Consider the following 25,039-nt stretch of genomic DNA (forward strand, 5'->3'; position numbering starts at 1 on the left):
ATCTAATTGGATTTTACAAGATACTTAGATTCAATTAGTACTAGGTGAAAAATACAGCTGAGTCTGGTCACTTAAGCTCACGCAATAATCCAATTTTAAAATAATCCAACTAAACTGTCAGGGCATTTCACTCAAAGCCACAAACAGGCATCTTGTGGTAGAGAAACTCAGGAGATTATTAGTGAAACGGATGGCCATCATTGCGGTCCATTTAACAAAAAAACTTTTACACAACAATGTTGTCCCCTTTTTCATAGAATCAGAAGATGAAATAATCAGAAGTTTGTCTAAGTTTCTCCTTAAACTGAACTTTAGAGCTAATGGGTGATATGTGTTTAGTCAAGAAACTTCTCAGATTAATAAACATAACTGACAGACCAAACAAACAGAAGGTCTCCATGGAAAAAAATCTGAGGAATATTAAGATAGTCACTTATGTCCAACCTCTCTTTACTGACGGCTGATATCCCAGAAATTGACTCTTCCAGTCTTATCCAATTAGACTTTGGTTTATGACTTACAGTGCCAGAGGCAGCACTCCTTCCCCAGAGCCAACAACACAAACATATCAGTGGGTGGGAACACAATAAAATCCGTCATAAGCTATTCCAGTAAACAGAAACATAATTATTTACATAATTTTATGTTTGATTGGCTAGATGAAGTCAGGGTCAATCAAGGAGCTGCAGTTCCACATGGACAAGATAACGAGTCCTGATAAGATAAATAGTGCACTCTTTAGGTCATGAAATATAAAAATGATTACATAATGGAAATAACTGGAGAATTTGATCAAATAAAAAAAATAAAATAAAAAAGATGATTTGGCTAAATGTTGATAGTCACTGGGCTACGTATCATTTTTGGGATTTGTGAGAACAGGTCTATATAATATCTTCATTTTTATTATTACTTTTCTTTCATTCTTTTTCCTTTTGCCCAACCATTTTTACATCACAAACAAACATCACTTAAGTGTGATTTAATCATTTCTTTGGGACAATTACATTTTCTTTTAGAAGTTTTTTTTTTCTTAATCGTAGTTTGTTCTAAATGTGTTAACCCATTGGTACCAGACATCCTGTGGGTAGGACATGACAAATAAATATTTATTTTATTCAGTCTCCCTTCCATGTGCCTACATACGTTATACACCATTAGCAACCTATGATTCTTGAAATTTGAATGGTGTGTACCATTTCAGGCTACAATCATCACTGTAGATTTAGTAAATACTTATTTTTTAAATAAAATGCATATTTAAAGCCATACTTAACTCCAGTAGCAGACGATACTGTGACAAAAACAGTCCTGATACACCAGCAAAGGTCCAGTAAAAGTAGTCCAGTAAAATAGTTGGACTTTTATCCATAAAACCCAATTTTAAGTAACAATTGAAGGATTTTAAGGCGTTAATCAATATCACAAAAGTATGAGCGTAGTTGACAGAGGTATCTCAGGTATTACTCATATAAACTAACTGTGTTTTGAGAATGCTGCTTGTTAGTTAATCAATTTCTTTATCAATGTAAACAACTGACAAAGTTTGTGGGGGTGAAATGTTCATTTTCTTCAGCTTTTTGATTGGCTACTGCCACCCTGATATATTATTCAAATATGGCTGGGGTTTGTATCCCACTCCCCCAGTTATCGGTTGTTGTGTCCTTCAGCAAGAAGGACACAACAAACTGGGGTGGGGTTCAATAAGTTTTACTTCTCCTCACTCCTTTTCGAGCATCTAGTATAAGTATTACTTTGTATAGCTGGATTTAAGTCAGTTGTGAACTTACAGCTACTGGTCTGCATCTACTTCTGTTTGTTTTGTTCTTGGACCACTATCTGCTCAAAAATAAAACGAAAATGAAAACAATTAAAAGACACTCTGATCTCCTTGCCTCCAGTGTTGGGATCTCTGGTATATGATTGTTTGGTGGTTGGTCAGAGAGGCTGCTGGCGTGCATTGGCCGCCACCTTTCGGTCATTGTGCCCTAGGCCAGCTGTGGCTGCACATGTAGCTTCCTATCACCAAGAATGAGAAGTGAATGTGTATCCAGTGCAAGCATTACTAAATTTTAGAACTGCTAGTTCAACCCAACAGATATCTTATCATTTCTGTGTAAATTTATGTAGAAATCAAAGAGGATACAGCCAAATGGAAAGAAAAGTATAAGTAAAAGTTTCATATCAAGACATAATAAGACATTCTTTTATAAAAAATATATATATGTAACATAGTTAAATAGGTTCAGGTTAAATCCTGCTAAATGGGGAAAACAATGCCACCTGCTGGTGTAAAATGTATCTGCATCCCTTAGCATAATAGTGACAGCAAGGAACGATGGGTAATCCTCAAAGTAACGGAGGATTCCCACGAGGTAGGGTGCAGATGGAATGTCCGTGGACAATATTACTATAAACTCACTGAAAAATGCATTAAAATTAAGTTGACTTCTTTTTAGTTTTATATTATATGTTTTAGAGTAATTTCACCATGGTTTTGTTAAGTAATGACTTGAGTTTTGTATGTTTTATTGCTGGTGAAAAATTTGGGTTAGGCTAGCTAACATTAACATGTGCCACGTTTCCAGAGTGAGCATGTCCTGTTGTCCGCTCGAGGTGACATTCCTCCCTGTTTGTTACTGATGCAGGTATGTTACTGTATGAAGTTTGTTTTAAGATAAAATGTTCCTGTGGTTATTTATTCGACTTGTATTTTGAAGTTGATAAATGTTTTAACATGAAAAATGCTGGGAAAAAGGGTAACAGTTCAGTGATAAAATTGATAGAGATTTTATAATATTTTTTGTTTAATTCTAGTAATTCTGGTAAGCTGAAGGTAACAGCGTAATTAATTTAATTGTATTTTCATTTATATGACATCAGATCCACTATACGATCACTCCATGTATTGTACAGTTAAATACTGTAAATGTTTTTTTTGTGAACTATGGGTAATCCTAAAAGTAACGGAGGATTCCCACGAGAGTGAGCATGTCCTGTTGTCCGCTCGAGGTGACATTCCTCCCTGTTTGTTACTGATGCAGATGCAGAATAAACTGGATGTTACCCAGACCTGACCAGCTCCAAGAGAGTTAATCACAATCAGAGAGGACATCACACATCGGTCACATTGGTGCCGTGACCCGGATTTAACCACGCTGGATCGGGCTGATGTCTTCTCGCCACTGCATCACTGGAGCTGTGATCCGTTTTTTTTGCTGTGTATGAACTGAACTTTCTGAGGAGTAATAGGCATACTTCCTTAGATGGTCATTTTATATGAATGAGGTGTTGAATAGCCAACATGAGTCTCAGCAAATTTACTGATTCTAATGTGACTCCTTTCAGTGTTGGTAGAGGTAGAGGGTTTCGTATCACACCTGTTCCATTTTTGCTTGGTGACCACCAGGTGGAAGTAGTGTCACCTCATAGTCAGACTTATCCACCACAGAGCATTAGCACATCACTTCCAGACCCCCCTCCTCATAATGTGATACCAGGTTACACCTCACAGTCAACACATAGTCAGCCCATAGCCGACTTACACCCACCACAATGTAGTAGCACGTCTGTTTTAGACTCGCCCTCTAATGAAGTAAGCCTAGCTGACCAAATGAATACAATCGTGCAGCAGATTGGGCAGCAGCTAGCTGATAGCATTATGTCACACCTCAAGACATCAACCCCTGTGGCTGCAGGAAACTCTGACAAATGCAAAAATGAGAACTCTTTCCAATGCCCCACACTGGACCTTTCCCAAGTCCAGTTTGTCACTCAGAGAGGTGTCAAGGACCCACCTGTGTTCCGAGGAGAGAGTTTGGATACGCTGACTGTTGATGAGTGGGAGGAATCAATGAAGAATTACATCAGAAAAACTGGTGTTCAGCTGGAAAATCAAGCTGAGGAAATTCTTGTCCATCTGAGAGGCAGGGCGAAGGACGTCGTGAGATTTGGAATAAGGAATGGTGAGATTAATGTCCAGCAAAACCCAAATGCAATCTATGGACTCCTGCACAAACATTTCAGTACCAACCAGTGCTCCTCTGTGCCCCTAGCTGACTTTTATTCCACCTTACCAAAAGAACAGGAAGACCCCTATGAGTACTGGCTCAGACTGAATAGGAGTGCTGATGTTGCGGCGAGCTATCTTAAAGACCAGGGCAAAACATTTGACAACCCCAGTATTGAGGTCACACGCATGTTCATCAGACATTGCCCCAATAGAGATTTAGCACTTACCTTTAGGTCCAAGACAATCGATAAATGGACAGCTCGTGAAGTTCAGGAAGTGCTAGATGAATACCACCTGGAGAAAGGACTCCGATCTTCTACTGGAAGGAGTAGCAGAGTTAATATGAACTCAGTTGAGGTGAGCCCTAAAGCCACTCTAGTGCCTGAAATTCCCGAACAGAAAGCAGCTTTTAGTCAAGACACCTCCACTCTAGAGAGATTGATGGGAATGCTAGAGAAAGTGTTACTTCAAGGCCAGGGTCATGCTCGAGCTAACAAAAAGCCCCAGAACAACAGACTTCCAAGAGTAGAGGGTTTGAATGACATACCATGCTCCATATGTAATGATGGTTCTCACTCTGCCCTCATCCACTGTAGGGAAAATAGACTTTGCTTCCTGTGTCACTCATCCGGCCATTCAAGACGCAACTGTCCTGAGGGGAAGCGTTCTCCTCTCAACAGTCAGCAGGGAAACTGAATGATCTGCGTGCGGGGGAGGACAGCGCAGATCAAGTGAGCGAGCCTCCCACCTTCGATTTGTCAGACAGTGATGACTATGAATCATTGTGTCATAACTACAGCAGCATGGTGCCACCACATAAAATACTGATCGCACAAGGCTTGCATAGACTCTCAAAGACTGATAGCCTGTTCTACACAGAGGTGAAGACAGACAGTGGGCAGGTCCTCAGAGCTTTAGTGGACAGTGGCTCTATGGCATGTACTATAAGTGAGACGGCTGAGACAAAACTTGCAGAGACCATCTCTAACACTGAAAAGAAATCAGCTGAGGACTTTGTCATTGTTGGTTGTGGGGGCCACCTTGTCACGCCGTCTGCCATTTATGAACTCACTGTGTCCGTATGTGGGTTTAAATTAATAATCCCTGTCCTAGTTGTGCCTGGCCAGACTGATGAAATGATTCTTGGCAGTAATGCCATTAGGTGGCTGATTTCACAGATGAAAATGACTGTTAGTAGCCAAAAGATCACACCCTCAGTTAACAGTGCTCCTACGGATAACTTGCCCCATTTATTATCTCTACTGTCCTGCTCAGATGAATGGGAAGGTGGGGCTATGCCAGACAGGATCGGCACTGCTAAACTTAAAAGATGTGTCACCTTACAGCCCATGTCTGAACATTTGGTGTGGGCTAAACTGCCAGCCTTCGACATTTCTGCTGTGGGAACCACCGTCATAATGGAGCCTACACAGTCCAAGACCAGACCTGCACAGATCCTGGTGGGAAGAGTTGTAACTTCATTATGGGGAAACGGTTGGGTCCCAGTAAAAATAGTTAACCCCACTGAAAAGCCACTCACCCTGAAAAGGAATACAAAAATTGCAGATGTGTCTCCCTGTCTTTCAGTGCAGGATCTACCAGAGCCAAAGCGGATACAAGTCGGTGCACAGTTCACAAATGCCCCCCCACCTGCACCAAAGTCTGATGAGGAGATATCACGCATCTTGAGTGACATGGGTCTGCAGGAGTTGGACATTTCATCTTGTGAGGTTTCCCCTGAGTGGAAAGATAAGTTGCTACAGATTATTGGGAAGTATGAGTCCATCTTTTCGAGGCACAAAATGGATTGTGGCGAGGCGAAAGATTTTGTCCACAGAATCCGCTTAATGGATGACAAGCCCTTCAGGCTTCCATACAGGCGGGTCCCTCCATGCCATTATGACAAGCTTCGAACTGCTCTGAACGAGATGGAAGAATTGGGGATAATTCGCAAGTCTCAGAGTGAATATTCGTCCCCCCTTGTCCTGGTTGGCAAGCCAAATGGTGATCTCCGCATCTGTAATGACTTCAGATGGCTAAATGCAAGAACAGTGAAAGACGCCCATCCGTTGCCTCATCAGACAGACACCCTCGCTGCACTTGGTGGTAACGTATTCTTCTCAACCATGGATCTCACGTCAGGTTTCTACAATGTCAGACTGCACGAGGACGACAAAAAATACACAGCATTCTCCTCTCCATTCGGTCTTCATGAATATAACAGGATGCCACAAGGCCTGACAAACAGTCCTGCTACCTTCATGCGAATGATGATGTCCATCTTTGGCGATGAGAATTTCACAAGCCTGTTATGCTATCTGGATGACCTCATGGTTTATGCTCCATCCGAACAGGTTGCCCTGGAGCGTCTGGAGATGGTTTTCTCACGCCTTGCCGCCAACAACTTGAAGCTTGCGCCAAAGAAGTGCCACTTTCTTCGCCGGACTGTAAAGTTTCTGGGGCACATCATAAGTGGAAACGGTGTTCAGACAGATCCAAGTAAAGTGGAAGCTATTAATGATGTGCAGGAAGCTGATTTGATGGAGGCTGATGGAGAGACACCGTGTGCTAAGAAAATCAGATCCTTCTTAGGGATGGTTCTCTATTACCATCATTTTATTGAAGGATGTTCTGCAAAAGCCAAGCCATTGTTCAACCTCGTTGCTGAGCCAGCTACACCTAAGAAAAGAGGGAGGGGCCATAAACTAAAATTCAAAAAGGCCCAGGTGAAACTGTCTCCGACTGACTGGACTGAGGAGTGCAGTGAATCATTCAGGACTTTGAAACATGAATTGGTGCACAGCGTCACATTAGCACATCCAGACTTTAATGCACCATTTATCCTGGCAGTTGATGCCTCCTTTGATGGCATAGGAGCTGTCCTCTCACAGTTGCCCCCTGATGGAAAAATTGCCAGGCCTGTGGCGTTTGCCAGCAAAACACTTTCACGCTCCCAACTGAACTACCCTGCACATCGACTGGAGTTCCTTGCTCTTAAATGGGCGGTCTGTGACAAGTTCAGCCACTGGCTAAAAGGGCAATCTTTCACAGTTTGGACAGACAATAACCCATTGACCTACATCTTGACTAAGCCAAGACTGGATGCATGTGAACAAAGATGGGTTTCAAAGCTGGCAGCTTATAGCTTTGACCTGAACTACGTTCCTGGCACAAAAAATGTGGTTGCTGATGCACTCAGTAGAGAGCCATTTGTTCAGTCATGCATAGGCCATCGTCTTGTAAATGAACCTTATGCTTTGCTGCTGAGTCATATGAACGGAATGGAAGATAAGACAGTACAGGATGCATTCAGATGTACTACTAACTGTCAGTTGGTTGCTGATCAGTCTGATGAGGAAGTTGTCGACACTCCACATTCTTCCCAGGGTTCGTTGTCTTCTCAGGATATCTCAGCTTTGCTGCAGGCACATGAAGGGGAAGGTGTTAGTCGAGTGAGAGGCACGGGGCCAGCAATTCCCCAGCTTGCCGGTGTCGACCACACTACATCCTTACCCAAGAGTGAACTGGTCAGTGTCCAAGAGCAGGATGCTGTCTTGAGCAGAGTTTTTTTCTACATCCAGCGTCATAGGAGACCCACCAGACGTGAACGCGCTAGTGAATCGCGTGGAGTGGTGAAACTGCTGAGACACTGGCCTAAACTTTCCATCAAGGATGGGATGTTATACAAGGTAAAGAAAGACAGACAGTTAAATATGACCACTCATCAGTTTGTTGTTCCAGATTCACTGAAGGCTCAAGTCCTCCACGGCCTCCACGACTCAGCTGGTCATCAGGGACAGGCCCGCACGCTTTCTCTTGCCAGACAGAGGTTCTTCTGGATAGGTATGGAACGTGATGTTATTAACCATGTGAGTAACTGCTTTCGGTGTGTGGTTGGAAAAACACCAGAGCCTAAGGATCGTGCTCCACTTGAAAGTATTCACACCTCTGAACCGATGGAACTGGTGTGTATTGACTTTTGGACTGCAGAGCAAAATGACAAGAAGTGTGTTGACGTTCTGGTTGTAACAGATCACTTTTCCAAGCTGTCACACGCATTCCCGTGCAAGAACCAGTCGGCGAAACAAGTTGCCCGTCGTCTCTGGAATGACTTTTTCTGTATATATGGTTTCCCAAAACGCATTCATTCAGATCAGGGGGCAAATTTTGAGAGTCAACTCATTAAAGAGCTCCTGGAGATGGCTGGCATCCAGAAATCACACACTACCCCGTACCACCCTATGGGGAATGGAGTTGTTGAGCGTTATAACAGAACTCTTGGAAACATGATAAGAGCCCTGCCTCCACATTCCAAAGCCAGATGGCCACAAATGCTTCAAATGTTGACATTCTGTTACAACTGCACTGAGCATGAGACGACAGGCTTTGCACCATTCTTCCTCATGTTTGGGAGAATCCCTCGTCTGCCTGTTGATGTTGTATTCCAGCATGCCATCCATAACAGCACTGTTATTGACCACCGGGAGTTTGTCTCTCGCTTAAAACATGACCTGTCTGAAGCTGCACGCATTGCCCAGCAGAACAGCCGGATGGAACAGGCTCGTCAGGCAAAGAACTACAACCGCAGAGCAAAGGGGTCACCACTCATGGTTGGAGACAGAGTCTTGGTTGCAAATCGTGGTGAGAGAGGAAAGAGGAAAATTGCAGACAAGTGGGAATCCACAGTTTATGAGGTCGTATCTGTAAAGCCTGGAATTAATGTGTATCACATCAGAGATCCAGTGACATCAAGAGATAAAGTCGTCCACAGAAACCTCCTCCTCCCTGTGAGTTTTCTTCCTGCTGGAGGTGTCAGTGACTTGGAGTCGAGCTGCTCATCACTTGCTGGAGATGAACAGTGTGAACCTGATATTTCTGTTGAAGTACAAGACAGTGAGACAAAGACAATTAACTGGCTCCTTGAAATGGAAGATGCAAGTGATGGAGGCACCACAGCCGATCTGCACGGTTCTCCTGTTAAGGCTGTGGATGTCCTGCCCCCAGTGACTGAAATGACTGTGATCCCACATGCTATACAGCTACCCTCCCCTGAGCCCTCCTTGCGCTCGACAGGAGCAGCTCAACATGTCCCCTCCCCTGACCATGTAGCTGAAGCACAGACAAGTGCGCTCACATATGACGCTGTAGTTTGTACACAGCCTCCTCCACTTTGCACTAGGTTGGGTAGATCTGTAAAGCCCCCAGCCAGACTCATTTGTGAGATGAACGAACAGATTGTGGATGAGCCTGTGTCGAAAGGGGATTCATTGTTTTCTTTTGTGAGGAACTTGTTTCCGGGATAGGTTGCTGAGTGTTGAGATATATCTTTTTTTTTTGCACTGGTACTTAATTGTGATATCTTAGCTATCTTTGTCGTAGAGCAATGTTTACAAAATGAGAGGTGTATACGGCATCTTTTGTGTCTTATTTTAGTGAGGGAGTTGGCCAATCCCTTACTAATATAATCCCACATGGGAAGTTTCTAACTGACTTGAACTGGTGAAGCTCTTCTATTACACAAGTGTTTTGTGAAATGTGTCTCTTTGGTTGCTTTATTTGGGTTGTTGTGTTTTTTTTGTTCTGTGTAATGCCCCAGTTTAGCAGAATTTAAGGGGGGTGTATGTAACATAGTTAAATAGGTTCAGGTTAAATCCTGCTAAATGGGGAAAACAATGCCACCTGCTGGTGTAAAATGTATCTGCATCCCTTAGCATAATAGTGACAGCAAGGAACGATGGGTAATCCTCAAAGTAACGGAGGATTCCCACGAGGTAGGGTGCAGATGGAATGTCCGTGGACAATATTACTATAAACTCACTGAAAAATGCATTAAAATTAAGTTGACTTCTTTTTAGTTTTATATTATATGTTTTAGAGTAATTTCACCATGGTTTTGTTAAGTAATGACTTGAGTTTTGTATGTTTTATTGCTGGTGAAAAATTTGGGTTAGGCTAGCTAACATTAACATGTGCCACGTTTCCAGAGTGAGCATGTCCTGTTGTCCGCTCGAGGTGACATTCCTCCCTGTTTGTTACTGATGCAGGTATGTTACTGTATGAAGTTTGTTTTAAGATAAAATGTTCCTGTGGTTATTTATTCGACTTGTATTTTGAAGTTGATAAATGTTTTAACATGAAAAATGCTGGGAAAAAGGGTAACAGTTCAGTGATAAAATTGATAGAGATTTTATAATATTTTTTGTTTAATTCTAGTAATTCTGGTAAGCTGAAGGTAACAGCGTAATTAATTTAATTGTATTTTCATTTATATGACATCAGATCCACTATACGATCACTCCATGTATTGTACAGTTAAATACTGTAAATGTTTTTTTTGTGAACTATGGGTAATCCTAAAAGTAACGGAGGATTCCCACGAGAGTGAGCATGTCCTGTTGTCCGCTCGAGGTGACATTCCTCCCTGTTTGTTACTGATGCAGATGCAGAATAAACTGGATGTTACCCAGACCTGACCAGCTCCAAGAGAGTTAATCACAATCAGAGAGGACATCACACATCGGTCACATATATATATCTAAATTTAACCTCAAATGAACAAGAACACAACATAATGGATTGTGTCATTATTTTCTGAACAAAGACTAAGCTTGTGTCTCTAATTCCATAAAACTGTGTTTAGCATAAATAACTTTAAGTATTTGAAGTAATTATTTTATTTGGGCCATTAGTTTCTGACATTGTTGTTAATAAAAATATGGCCCACTTTTTCTTCTTATTGATGTGCTTGGGGTCATTGTCCTGTTATATGACTCCAGCCAGACTTCAGCTGTTAGATAGATGGCCACTATGGACCCTAGAATATTTTAGTTAAGAGGAGTTCATGGTCCACTCATTGACTGCAAGGTTCCCAGGACCAGTGGTTGAACTGCAGCCCCCCACTATTGTGCTGGACAGCTGGTATGAGGTATTTGTACTGATATGGTGCATTATGACCAAACATCTCCATGTCTCATTTGTCCAAAAATCTTCTTCACTGAATCATGGACTGCAAATTGTTTGGAAACAACCTTAAAGTCCAACCTTATAGCAAGTGTTGTTTGTACAGTACATTTCATCTACAAGACAATTCAAGGTGCTTTACATAAAACATTTAATGAATATGCAAGATCCCTCTTCCCACAGTGTGCAGTGTCCTATTTTTTTAGATTTTTTGCCTTTTTATTACTTTTATTATATAAAAATGTGTTTTATAAATCATTAATATTCTTGGCCAATACTGTACTGCATTTAGGGAATTCGTTAAAACTTTTTACAAAACGCTACCAATCTTCCTTTATTTGTAACAGGAGGTTATTTATACAGTTTAGTAAGGTATCAGAGTATTTTTTCACTTCTGGTTAAGAAATGTTCTCCATTTTTACACCAAACCCCTTTTCGTATGCGAACCTTAAACTTTCTACTCAGGCTTACACACTTTTTCTGTCCATTACGGTAAAAATGGCCGCGCGGCGTGTGCTCCCTGATCTTGCATTACGCAGAAATGGGGGTGTAACAGGGAACCGCAGGAGCCCAAAACATCCGCAGAGCAGGATTATTACTTTCGACACGAAAATGTGGCTTTAACGGGAATAATCTAGGGCTTTGTGAAGCCGGAATTTGGCATGAAATGTCTGCCAAATTGGCTTATAAAATGCGGACTCTTGCGAATAAGCACCTTTTTTCCCCAGCAGTGGTGAAATCCACGGAATGTTCCACACAGGAACAGCTGACCACAGGATGCCGCACTTAGCCTAACGAGATGTGAGCATTACAAGGAAAATATCAATGATCAGATGGTTGCATATTAACAATCAGGTAACTACACTCTTCTTGTTGTTGTTGCGCTTTCTCGGGTGGAATTTGAGAGGTTACGAAGCCTTTTCCAGGGAGGTGGTTTGACGGCTTATTAGGGCTGTCATCTTGCTCAGCCTCCAGCCCCTCCTTGTTTTGCTGTTACCGAGAGCGATGTTGTAATGTTTACACTTAGTCTATGTTGCATACAGTGGCTCTTCTCCTCAATCAGATCCATGTTAAATGCACGGAGAGGGCGCCTTCAAAACACCAAATATACTATAGACTATACTCCTACTTTCCAGTCAAACATTCAAATCACACCATATATATATATATATATATATATATATATATATATATATATATATATATATATTACTCTTACTTGACAAACTGGGCCCTATACGTAAGGCCTAATTAAGATTGATGATGGTCATCAATTGTAACCTAATGAAGACGCTTTGGCACCTGTACCTATCCCCTATAGAAGAAACTGAACATTTTTCAAAGATGCTTTAGATGCATAGTTTTCCCGTCACAGATGATGCGAAGTGTTTCTGACTTGATAATGCATTGTCAATATTACATAACAGGCTGAGTGTCTACAGTATAGGACACTGTGGCCTGTGATTGAGCATAGACTGAGAGCAACAATCGAGTTACTACCTCAGAGTGTATTCTACGAAATAAAATTACGTCTGTGCACATGTTTCACTAGGCTTTATGTAATTACATAAAATGCTGTAATTCTTTTTATTGCCATTGATTGCTGATGCTTTTGTTTGTTTGCTGTTTTTTAAGGAGGGGAAAGTGTTAAAACAAAGAAGCATTATAAGAAAATTACAGTATACTGTTGCTCAGATGATTCAGTATCAGATTGGTGCAGGTAAAGAAATAGTTTAACGTGTGGAAAAAGGTATTAGTACACATAAGTTGTCAGTGGGAGAATAAGTAAAATAAAATAAGCTTTTACAAGCAGTACACTAAATGTATCAAAACAGAGTCACTGTGCAGCAGGCCTGTGGGTATTACTGGATTATGACTGAGCCGTATTTAAGGATATATGCGTTGCTGGTCTTCAGTTATAATTACTAATATACTGCCGGTGCTTCTAATTATCCATTATAATGCGATAAAAGCTATTCTACTGATCAATCCTGAAGGGAAAAGTACCCATTTTATCACAGAAATGCAGTGGAATATATTAAAACTTTACTTGATTGCAAGAAATCATAGCTACATGGGGACTAAACACGACTTATATGGGATTCTGCCACTTTTCAGGGATCTTTTTGTTAATAAGCTGCTAACAACAGGAACTGCTTGTTTTGATACATTGTAGCCGTGACTGTCTGGACGTCTGCTGTCTGTATTTGCTGCGCGCCGATTGGTCGCTCACTTAAAGAGGCGTGGTCTCGTCATAACAATGCATTTCAAGGAACATACACGCGCCAAGGAATGTTTTCTGTCTTTGGGTAGTTAACGTTACTTTTTCACGCCTTTAACGGTATTTCTGCTCAGGTAGATGCTCTCGTGTACAGACGGCTATTCAACAGTTTCTGTACAAAACGCATTCCCTATGCAGCACTTGAGAGCGTGGGATAACAGGCTAACGCTAGCAAGCTAATACCAGCTCCGTTTGGGGACAAAAACATTATTTAAAAAAACTATTGGAATAAACGGTAATCGACTGATTGCCCATTAACAGCATATTTTTGCAGGAAGATGATGGTCGGCTAGAGGCTGTTACATTCGAGGATAACTTGATGGGACTCGACATTTCGGAGGCTAAAGCACCTGCGATCTCCTATCGCCAAGCAAGTATAAAAGATAATAAAGTAACGTTGGTTGTGTTGCTCCCCAACTTATGGCTGCACATTTTAATAAATATGCTTCATCTATGGGCTAACATATTACATTGTTAGATACGCAGTGACAAATGAGCCTATGTCCAACCCAAGTATTAGCATGCTGGTCATATGCAGGTGGAGAACCCTGCAACGTCTGACAAAGCGTTAGCCTAGCTTGGGTAAAGTTAGCTGCTCTCCTTCAACAGGGGACATTACATTTCCTCTAGTCATAAGGACATGGAGCTTGCCACAGGGTTATTATTTGTCATTTTGTTGATTGTACACGCAAGGTTTTGTCGATCTCTTGTAGGAAATTGCTTAATAATGCGGTGGGCTTCTAAGCTGTTTGATAGCAAGCGATCCTGCTTGCCTACCAGATCTTTTGTTGTTGCTTTGTCTCATGAGCACATGGCTTCCCATGTTTTTGTTCAGGCAAGTTACAGCGACCCCTATTTATTCCGAAGCGTTAATCACACGTGATGTTTTACATGTCTCAATTAACATATTTCTACTTTTATAGCTGATTTTTACATGTAGTGGTAAAGTATTTGTAATACCATGAAATAAGATATTAGGGTTACATGTTTAGCGTGATTGGGAATACCCTTGTTTCTTTTTAATACGTATAAAAGTAGGGTGCTTAGGTCATTATTGTTATAGTTTCCTACGGACAAATGACTCTTGTGTATTTCGTAGTGGTGTATATTTTTTAAATGAATTGGGGGGGGAAAAACGTCATGCTGAGATTTTGGATTATATTGCTTAAACGATCTAGAGAAACAACCAGCTGCTGTAGCCTTCATTTTCATTTAACCAAAGAAATACAGTGAACTGATTTGTCTATTTATTTTATTTCTCTTTTTAATGACAATGCTGTTAACAGTCTAAAGTTTTCTGATCTATGAATATATATGTAATTAATCAGTAACAAATTTAACATTTACTTACTAACCTAGATACACTGTATGTTATCCATTTATTTAGCGCAGTCTTCCAATTTCTGCTATATTAGTGTTAAATAGTGATTAAACAGTAGACAAAGTTAGTCATTTTTATTTACTTTATGTCATAGCTTTCCATACAGACTAGCAAGTACTTTGTTGATAGGTTAATAATACAGAAAGCAATGCTAAACAAGGAGCAAGTTATTAATTGGTCAGTTGGTGTATTTTCACAGGGTTAAGACAATCAGAGGCAACATACAAGTGCCTCCACTGTAAGGTTTCCTTTCCCAGAGTGTGACTCGTCTGCACGACGTCACCAATGCGACCATGGGAAATAGCAGTAAATAGGCTGCCACCAACAGCCCCCTTAAACCCGAGGAGGTTCCTTGGAGAGCCTTGCAACGCCCCAGTGCATCTCAGGAGAAGGTGAAAACTTTTAACTATTTTTCAGCGAGACATTTTTTGTTTCACTTTTAAAATTTACTTTGCCGCATAATAGTGTAACATGTCTTGTGATTTAGCTGCAGGTTAAAAGGGAACGATACACCTTTCTTTATAAATTAAGAACAGATAATATACAAATGTAATGCATACTACATGATGGCTGATAAAGAAATATGTGCATCAGTCAACATGTAGCACAATGTTTTGTGTGAAATTGGGGCTTGTTTCTAATTTGGTCAAAATTTAAGATTACCTTTTTAGGGTAAAATCACAAACTATTGAGGTCAAGGTTCATTTATTGTCATTGAACATGTGAAACATGAAAGAACAAAATACATTTCTCAGGCTCAGCATTAACATATATGATAAATACAGTACAAACTATGATATTTGAATCAAAGTTCTCAGATACATTGAGTTTGTCCACATGGCTTTCTGTTAAAAAAAAACAACAACAACAAAAAAAGAAATTAAATAATATATGTCAGTAGGTCTACACCATTACCACAAAGGTCCAGACACCATTTATACCAGTGGTGAGGAACCCTGGTCCTCGAGGGCCCACAGTCCTGTAGATGTTAAATGTTATCCTGATTCAACACAACTGATTCAAATGAATGAGTCACTGTGCAGAAAATGGCAAACTGTAGGATCCATTTGATTTGAATAAGTTGTGTTGGAGCAGGGAAGCTTTAAAAACTTGGAGGTCTGCGGGTTTTGAGGACCAGGGTTCCCCACACCGATTCAAGCACTGAAACAGCATATCCGCCAGCACACACATTGGTTTACTTACACAGATCCAGTGGTGAAAGCAGCATGTGGCTAATACCAACACCAAACGATTGTTGACATCAAGCAACATTGTTGTATTAAAAGGATAAATAAGCTTACAGACTTTTCTAATTTAGTTTTTCATTTAAAGCTTGATATAACCACAGTACAGTTTCTAGTTTATATTTTCAGTGAGATCCATTCTAATGAACATTTCTAGGAAAGATGAATACATGAGTCTTTTAAATGATTAATGGACAGTAAATCTTGATTGTTATGTTCCATTTTAAATTTCTGCTTTTTTCCTGCCTACAAACATTGCCCCTTCACACTGGTTTATATGAATGCTGCATGTGATTATGAGCAAATACAATAACTGTCAACAGACTGACAAAAGTTAGTTCATTACTAATCTGAAATGCAAACATTGTCACAACCAAAAACACCATTTATATTTCTTCTGAAAAGGAAATAAGCTATCATAAGACCTCCCTGCCCCTCCAGTACCTCATATTATTGTGACTTTTGTCATAATAGAACTATAATAAATGATTAATCCATTTTATTAATACTAAATTACATTAGCTTATATATGTTTGAAAGTATTTACAACATGTAGGTACAACTACTACATAGCTATAACTAAAGTAATTTCAGGGAACTAATTTAACTGTCCATTTCTATTTATTATGATTTTGATGTTTAATAGATACTGTATTTAACAGTCTGTAGCAATTAACTATGTTTTTTCTGTGTGATCCCAAAGCCCACCAGTGAGACGCCAGTGGGGTAGACGAGACAGACCTGTGCTGCACACTTCCCCGGTCCAGGATGAGAACTTCCATCGTCTGTTTTTCTCCCATCATCACCAACAGGTTCCTTTAGATGAGTCCAGACAGTACAGCCACACCAGCACAGCACCACGCATGCTTCACCCTGCTGCTCACCTGCCCCAGCAGAACCCCATCATGGTGGATCTACATGACCAGGTAGCAGATCAACCTACTGGTGTTCTACTCTTTTATTTAATGTGATTTCCTGTTTTCCTGTCCAATTGCATTCCTTTGTAATATGTAGATTTAATAATAATGTATTAGTGTGCTATCATTTGTTTCCGTGAGAAAAGCTTCAGTTTTAAGCAAATTATGTTAACTAATTTACGTCCACACCTCTTTCCTTGAAAGATGCACCAAGGATCAGTCCCGATATCATACACTGTTACGACGGTGACGACCCATGGATTTCCCATCCACACCGGGCAACCTCTTCCAGGGTGCAACACTCAGCAGCTCCCAGCATGCTCGGTAATGTTCAGTGGACAGCTCTCTCTGCTCTGCTGCCTTCCTCCTCCTGTGAGTTTGAAAAGGAAGAGCTTAAATGTCAGTGGCATCCATGTAGCACACCATACCAGCCATGCAATTTGTCACTGTTCATGACCAACTAGCCGCTTGGTGTTGTACTTTAGCCTCCATGTTGGTAGAGTAATTTGTAACAGCAACATATATTTGATTCTTTTTTTTTTCTTTTTCTTGTTTAAATGCACAAGTAATGTTTGGTGTTGCAGAAATGGTTATTATATTAATCAGACTGTTCTTGTGGCAGTGCTGTGAGTGGTGTTTTATGCAATGCATCGCTTCTGTTCACTACATGCTGACAACATACATTCGTTCTAGCTGCCTTATTGGGAATGTTAGGAGAAAAATATCTTTGGATAGGTAAATGCTTCTTCAGAGTTTTGTGTTTGATTAACTTAAATATGTCTATTTTTGTGTTGTTTTCCTTTTTCCTCAGCTCATACAGGCATGCACCATGCAGCACATACCTGTGTCTTATCAAGCCTTTCCACCCCTGATCTCCAGCGAACATTTTGTATTGCACCCTACCCCGTCTGTACCCCCTCACCAGCCGCCGCACCTTACTCCTTTGAGCCAGTTTGTCCCTTTACAGCCTCAGCACCCACGCATGGTGAGTCATTGAGTTATGTATTTATTATTATTAAAAAAAAAAAAAAAACTTGTTGACCAGCATGCTAGCATTAATTCAGTCTTACAGCAAACGTCTGTCTGTCCTGCTAGCCTCTACAGAGGGTGGAGAATGAAGTTGACCTAAGAGGGGACCAGCACCCATTAAGCAGCTTCTCCTATCCTCCCTCTCATCACCCACCAGCGCTGCCTCCTTCACTGCCCCTACAGTATCTTCCTCAAGAGCCTTTGCACCAGGAGCTTCCCTTCGGAGTGGTGAGATAGTCTGTCAGACATTTTCAGACCTCTATTTTCCAAGTGGAAATTGACAGTGCACTTGCAACTTTTTTTTTAGCACGACCTATTTCACACCCATTCACTGACATATATTCACAGCTAGAGGATGTCCATTACATCCACACACTCAAGCTGCCTCTCAGCAGCTGCACTGAAGCCGTCTCGACCTTTAAAAAAAACATCCTCAAAGGTTCTTAAGCAACTGTTTTGGGGCAAGATGGTTTCTTACCCAAGAGGCTGCATCTAACAAAGGGCGATTAGTTGAGTAAAATTAAAGTTAAATACATTTTATAGACAACATTACCCGTAGCTGTAATTGATTATAATAATTCAGATTTGCAAGCCAGTGATTCTTTTAATTTGACCATTAATTGGATGATTTTTCCTACTTAAAATGTTTATTTTATTTTAGTTTGGAATTATAAAAACAAAAATAATTTTTACAAACTAAACTCACATTTAAAACACTAGATTGATGTTGACACAAAGGTACAAAAGAGCTGTTGGTGCTCATAAACCAAACAACATCTCTTCAAGCAGTGTTGCATTTACACTGTTTATAGTAAAACATATTTGTTACTTTCCAGCAGTGTTTTTTTTTAAAGTAGAATGAAACAGCGTAGTTTAAATACAATGAATAAAATACCTTGCATGATAACTGAATTTTGGTGCTTGGTTACCCTTTAACAGTAAATTTTGGATCATGTCAGAGATGAATGTTTACCATTTTCTTGATAACTCAGATATTCATTGTAGCCTTTAATAAGAATCTGAATTTCTCAAACATGTTTGGACGACAGCAGGAACACAGATGAAGTCAGTTGGCATCAAGATTGACACATTACTGTAAAAAAGTTCTCATTTATACTAGAGCACCAAGACTTTTCAGGTTGCTGTGATGCCTTAAATGGCTGAAGTCTTAGAAAATAAGGTGGAGAGCTGATGATCAGAGGTTTAGATTTTACATGTCAGTTTATTTGTACATTTTTTCTTCTTCTCTCTAGCCATATCCCAACGTGCTGCCACGGCGAGTGAATGGACAGAGATATCGGCTGCAGCAGCCTCTGCCCCCACCTCCTCCCCCTCCATCTTACTACCCAGGCTTCCTCCCTTACTTCTTGTAAGCACTTGCAGTAAAAGCAGCCTGTCTGTGAAGTGTAGCGAGCGGGCAATCATGTCATTGTATTTGATTGTATTAAGAAAGAGAATTGACTCATCTGTATGAATAGAAACAGCAGTCATGAGATCCACCCTAGTTACTAACACAGCAACTACACTTTCAGTCCAGTTTTGTAACTCACATTTAGGATGCATTATTATTATTATTGTGCACTTCAGCACTGAAGCTTTGGTATCTTAAACTCCCACAATGCCTTGCATTTCTAATTCCAGCTGAGGTCACATTCCCATTTTATTTAACAGTCTTGTTTATGTGGTCAATTACTTGACTGTAATTTATTGACTCGTACTCTCGGCGTTTAACACAGCTGTGCAGTAGATGCTGATTATGTGGCGCTAAATTGGCTTTTCCAGTTGAGATTGAATGTAGTTGCAGAACATGTTGCTTACTTAAATGTTAAAGCTGCCAAAATGATTCAGTGTGTGTCCTTCAGATAATGCCTTGTTCTCTGTTCAGGTCAATGCTTCCTGTGCCTCCAACAGCAGTGGGTCCAGCCATCAGCCTAGACCTGGATGTGGATGATGTGGAGATGGAGAACTATGAAGTTAGTGGCTTTGTTAATTGGTGGGGGAAAAAAAACCTGTTGACATGTGAAAACCTGGTTTTAATAGCATTCAGCTTGGGTGATCCTGAAACACTGTTAACCTCTGCTCGCTGGAAGAAGAAGAAGAAGAAAAAAAAACTACTGCCAGTTACACATTGCCCCGTCACTCCAGCGCTCCAGATCTGATGCAGATCCAAAGGCACAGCACTGTAGCTGTTACACACAACAACTCAGAAATGGGGCGTGGGATGTTTTCTGTGAATGGTGCGTCCTCTGTGTAAATCATTTCTCAACGCTACACCCAAGATCTGAGATGGTAGTTTTTTTATTTTGTCCCATGAAATATTAGTGCTCACGCATTGCTCATGCACATGTGACCACAGTGTTACCTAGACAACCTGTGAAACCTTAATGCTTTCATAACTGCATTCGGACCTGTCGGTGAGCATATTGTAAAGTGTAAATGAACCCACACAGTGAGGTTTGCATTTTTAGATGAGATAAAATAAGACTTTGTTGATCCCACAATGGGGGATCAGTGCAAGAAAAAAAAAGAGGTGATGACATATGCAATAAGAACAGCAGCAACAATGACTATTTAAATATTTTACAATTGAGTTATTAATTAAAAAACAATGTTCTCGTATTGCACAAAAAGTAGTGGGAAGTGAGGAGGTTGGAAGGAACAGATAAAATACAGATATTCTATTCAGTCAGAGTGTTTGTCTCATTATTGACTCTGTTGTCTTTGAGATTCGCTGTTCCAACAAACTCATCAGCAACATTATCTCCTATCTCTCAAGGCATTGCTGAATTTGGCAGAAAGGCTGGGTGAAGCAAAACCACGCGGACTCACAAAAGCAGACATAGAGCAACTTCCATCCTACAGATTCAGCTCAGAGAATCATCTATCTGAACAAACGCTGTAAGCCTCTTGTCATTCTTAACTTGAATCACATTTCTTTCTGTCACTACAGATGATCCACATCTTGGTAACTTGTTCCTATTTTTTGCCTCCTCACAGGTGTGTTGTGTGCTTTAGTGACTTTGAGTGTAGGCAGCTACTTCGGGTATTACCTTGTAACCACGAATTCCATGCCAAGTGTGTGGATAAATGGTTAAAGGTAAGTTGATATCTGTTTTAATAAATAACCCTTTTAAAGAAAGTTCCTTGTTTTACATGGATACAAACTGTGGTTTCTGTTGTTTTAAACAAGTTATTTCAACTTCCAGACCAATCGCACTTGTCCTATCTGCCGAGCCGATGCCTCGGACGTACACCGGGATGTGGAGTGAGAACAGTCTCTGAATGCTGAACTGGAAAGCTGCACACGCCAGAGTCTGTCTCAAAGCTGGGGACTCCTGCCACCTAACCCGCGTCCTCCAGTAAATATAGCTTAACAGCCCACCACTCCTGCCCCTCTCTAAATGATAAGCAATCCAGGATCATTTCTGGAGTGTGTTGTACCTCTGCTGTGCTTCATTGTCAGAGTCTCATGAAACCCACTGCCTACTGCAGCCTACAGCCAGAGTTCTGGGATCGCCAGCCACTTCTTTCTCTGCCCCCTTGTTGCAGATTCCAAAGATTTGACCCTACAATGCATTATTTGCTGCTTTTGTTTACAGGGTTTCATTTATATTTAGTGGATTTGGTTGAGGTGTTCACAAAAAAGTGGGAGTCCAGCTTTGGAGGAGATGAGTCTGAAGCCTGGAGGATGATAGGCTGGACACTGTGCAATTAGCAGAAGAAGTAATAGTAATACTTCACGTGGGTATCTGTGTTTGGAGGCGGCGCCTAACCATCATAGATGCATGTTTGTGTTAGTGTTTGGCAAAGTGACTTGTTAATAATGTATGTTCTGCAATAATGTATCAATCCTTTTTAACAGTTTTACTCTTTATTTCTTTTCAACTTTGCCAATGCTATTGTGAAAGCGTGACTTACTGTGTTACATGCAGATATGTTAAGCCTGAGGTCATGGACTGCAAGTGATGGGACATGCAGCTGCAGGGTATCTTCTAGCCCTGATAATCCACTCTGGAACACAGATCTGTTTGACGGCAGTCACGGATTAATAGGCTGCATCTTTTTGAGGTCATCTGGAATAACTGCACAAGTGCTACATCAACCCTCCTCGTCAGCATTATTCTTCTGGCAAGTGTGTGCGTGCGTTTGTGTGCATATTGTGTGTGTATGTTTGTCCTGTTCACAGAGCCAATGCATTGTGTAACCACTGGATACAGGGCAGCATGCTAGGATTTGCATGAACTGTTGATTCAGACTAGCAATATTTTAATCAAGCATTGCCACCAAAATTATCCAATTTTAAGAAAAAGAAGAGACAAAGAAACATACTAAAAGAACTGCTCGCTCACTCAGAAAGCACCATGAGGGAAGACTAGCATGTGGTTACACCCTGACTGTTTTTAAGAACGGGAGAGCCCCGTCTGAAGGCCTGTGCAGAAAGCAATATGTGCAGTGAGTGGTGAGTTTTAAATTAACATTTTCTTCCCCTTTTAGGGAGACTTGGGCTTTCTATTTCTTTGTTTGTCAGCCAAATCCAATATACATATATATCCTACTGTTAAAGATTTCAGATCTGCCTTTTTATGACCTTGACAAGCACAACCCTGTTACTAATCCTGAGAATACTGTCATTTCCACTTGTTTTAAACATTTTTTTAAAGTTTATTTATTAGTTTTATCCTTAAGAGAAAATCCGTTGAAGGAAACAGTTGGAGCACTATCAGTAGTTGTGTAAGGTATGTGTTATAATCTGGTAACTTGGTCAGGTCATTGTTTAGGCCGATGGTAATGGTGTTGTAAAAGAGCAACTGTTATGTATAGCTTCAGTGTGAATGCTTTTAGATAAACGTTTGAAGACAGAAGAATGTTGAAAACCCTTGTAGAAGTCACTGGTGACGCTCCACGTTAACACCAGCTGCCTGTTTTCCACAGCGATCTGATCGAGCTTCAGATGATGCAGAGCTGGAGTGTTCAGTAGTGTAGAAACACTGTAAGACTTCTAGACCCCCAATTGTGTTAACACTAGAAAAAAACAGGATATATCTGGGGTGGGAGAGGAAAGAGCAACAAATGAACTTTTCACTCTTGTCTCTTTACTGCCCCAGTAAGCACTAACAGGCAGTTTAAACCTTTACTTTGATGTGTGAAGGGATCTTGCCTTTTTCTTTGTTTTTTAAGTGAATGTGAGTCTTTGACGTGTGCCACCTTCAAGAGAAAAAAAGAAGCCATTTAATGAGTTAAACCCACAGCTTTGAGAATTAACCTATGTGTACATATCTAAACGCTGGCATATATTCTAAGTTTAAAAAAAAATCACTCAGGGCCTCTCGATATATAAAAATAAAGAAAAGTCCATTTCAGATGGAAAGGATGCCATGAAAAGAATATAACTGAATTTAGTTTGGTCCTTTCCCTTAGACCATAAATAATTTAATGTAATCAATTATATTATTCTGTTTTGTCTAAAATATAGGTATTACACCATTTAAAGACAGGCATGCAAGAAAAAGATATCAGTAAATATGTTAACAATATTCACTGAAAAGAAGCAATGTACACTGCAACTCATTACAAGTGTATTATTCAGACTTGTTTGACTTTTGTTCCTGTACTCAAACCATATGTTCAGACATAGCGGCGTGATCCCATCTCTAAATGTGCCACAGTGCACACTATCCTACCTAGTTCACTCCTAAATCGACTTCAGAGGTGTTTGCATGACTTAGAAAAAAGAAAAAAAGAAAAATGCTAAAAATAACTAAAAAAAAAAAAGAGAAGAAAAAAAAAAGGAAAAGTGTGTTTATAGTGAAGGATATCTCAAAATCTGGTGGGGACCTATTTAATGGTGCACAATATGCATGCTTGTCAACCAGATCCCAACTGATTTTTAGCTCTAGTTGGCTTTGGGTTCTGGGAGTTTGGATCTTAACGCTCAGCTGATAACTGCCATGCATTGTACTGCACACATTTGTAATAGAACTGAATGACTACAAGATTTTATTGCGCTAACTTCATTTTATAGAGAGAAAAAAAAAAGAAGAAAAAAATACTGGTCTTGAGTCCAGAAATTCTTACATACATTGTGTTACTGTTATTGCCCTAATGACTGAAAATTACATGCTCTGAAACTACTGTAGTCTATCAAAAGCCATAGTGAAAAGGTGCTAGATGTTCTGCTTTTAGGTATGAAAACTCACTTGCGTGAATGCAATAGTTTGTCATGGATCCCATGTATTCTTAAAGCATGTTCTACCAATACCCCTAAACAATGTCAGTGAAAATCAATATAGTTTAAGGGATTAAAAAAGAAGAAAAAGATAACCGTGTTGTCATATTTATTTCAGTGTAGTACTGTACCTGCCTATCAGGCTCTTACTCTCAGTGTATCAATATCTTAAAATGTATTGTTCGCATATAGATACCTTAATTCATGTTAATGTTAGCACTATTCTTTTTTTGAATAAATATTTAATTGACAATATCCAGCTACCCTGTTAAATGAAAAGAACTTCCCATTAAGGCCTAGGTAATGAGCTCATTTTTAATGACAACTAAGAATAGAGTCTTGTAGTCTTTCTGTTAAGAGTTAATAAATAATCTCACAGCTTGTGTGGTGCAAAAATGTTTTCCAATAAGCAGCTCAAGTTTATTTAGGATTTGTGATTGATTGCTCCGTAGATGCCATTCATTGTTTACCAATGATTCTTTTTTTTTTTTCACTGTTGTGGGATAGTGGTTTACTGTTCTTACTCTCTTTGGCCTCCAGGGGTCCTCGCCTGAACACCAGATTACCCACCCACCAACAGAGCCAGGGGCATGTGTTCTGTGTTTAGGCAGATATTTTGCTTTGGTACTTGCACATTTACAGTTACCTCATTTTTTTCCATGTTTGTATTGGGGGGGTTGGGGGGAGAAAACAGCTAATATATATTATATATAGGAAATGGTTCTTCTGTTATAATTTTTCATTCCATTGGAATCATATTGTTTGTAGCATTTAACATAACTAGTTAGTGTATTATATATACATCTGTATACTGTTTGAAATTTTTAAGATTTGTACTTTTTTTAAATGAAAGTTGCTAGTTATGCTTTACCAAGTAGTGCAATCATTTTCCCCCTTTTTTTTTTAATTGTTGTGGCTGATTCGAGAGGGTTGTTCACTAATAAATGTATAATGTATACCAATATCACACGTGTCTTATTTGACCAGCT

At 40.1% G+C, this 25,039-nt stretch overlaps 1 protein-coding gene across 7 annotated transcripts; it reads left to right on the forward strand.

Moving 5' to 3' along the window:
• The first annotated feature begins 11,528 nt into the window (after positions 1–11,528).
• Positions 11,529–25,014, forward strand: rnf44 (ring finger protein 44). 7 transcript variants are annotated; one of them, XM_041989627.1, is made up of 12 exons: positions 11,529–11,827; positions 13,528–13,623; positions 14,834–15,026; positions 16,582–16,804; positions 17,000–17,167; positions 17,607–17,780; positions 17,891–18,052; positions 19,078–19,193; positions 19,710–19,797; positions 20,601–20,722; positions 20,822–20,921; positions 21,031–25,014. In XM_041989627.1, exons 3-12 carry the CDS (start codon positions 14,920–14,922, stop codon positions 21,091–21,093), a joined length of 1,323 nt encoding a protein of 440 aa, XP_041845561.1. In that variant the 5' UTR covers positions 11,529–11,827; positions 13,528–13,623; positions 14,834–14,919; the 3' UTR covers positions 21,094–25,014. The 7 variants fall into 7 exon arrangements, 5 of the variants coding, with proteins under 5 accessions (XP_041845561.1, XP_041845565.1, XP_041845563.1 ...); XR_006010967.1 differs by lacking the exon at positions 11,529–11,827 and having other exon boundaries at positions 12,368–13,623; positions 21,031–22,283; positions 24,591–25,014; XM_041989629.1 differs by lacking the exon at positions 11,529–11,827 and adding an exon at positions 12,368–13,281.
• Positions 25,015–25,039: the final 25 nt, after the last annotated feature.

The sequence above is a fragment of the Melanotaenia boesemani genome, chromosome 7, assembly GCF_017639745.1.
Source record: "Melanotaenia boesemani isolate fMelBoe1 chromosome 7, fMelBoe1.pri, whole genome shotgun sequence".
In the NCBI taxonomy this organism is placed as follows: domain Eukaryota; kingdom Metazoa; phylum Chordata; class Actinopteri; order Atheriniformes; family Melanotaeniidae; genus Melanotaenia; species Melanotaenia boesemani.

Coding starts and splice junctions, on each gene's coding strand:
- rnf44 (XM_041989627.1), top strand. CDS start 14,920: ATGCGACCATGGGAAATAGCAGTAAATAGGCTGCCACCAACAGCCCCC. Junction 18,053..19,077: donor AGGAGCTTCCCTTCGGAGTG/GTGAGATAGTCT, acceptor TCTTCTCTCTAG/CCATATCCCAACGTGCTGCC. Junction 19,194..19,709: donor GGCTTCCTCCCTTACTTCTT/GTAAGCACTTGC, acceptor TTCTCTGTTCAG/GTCAATGCTTCCTGTGCCTC.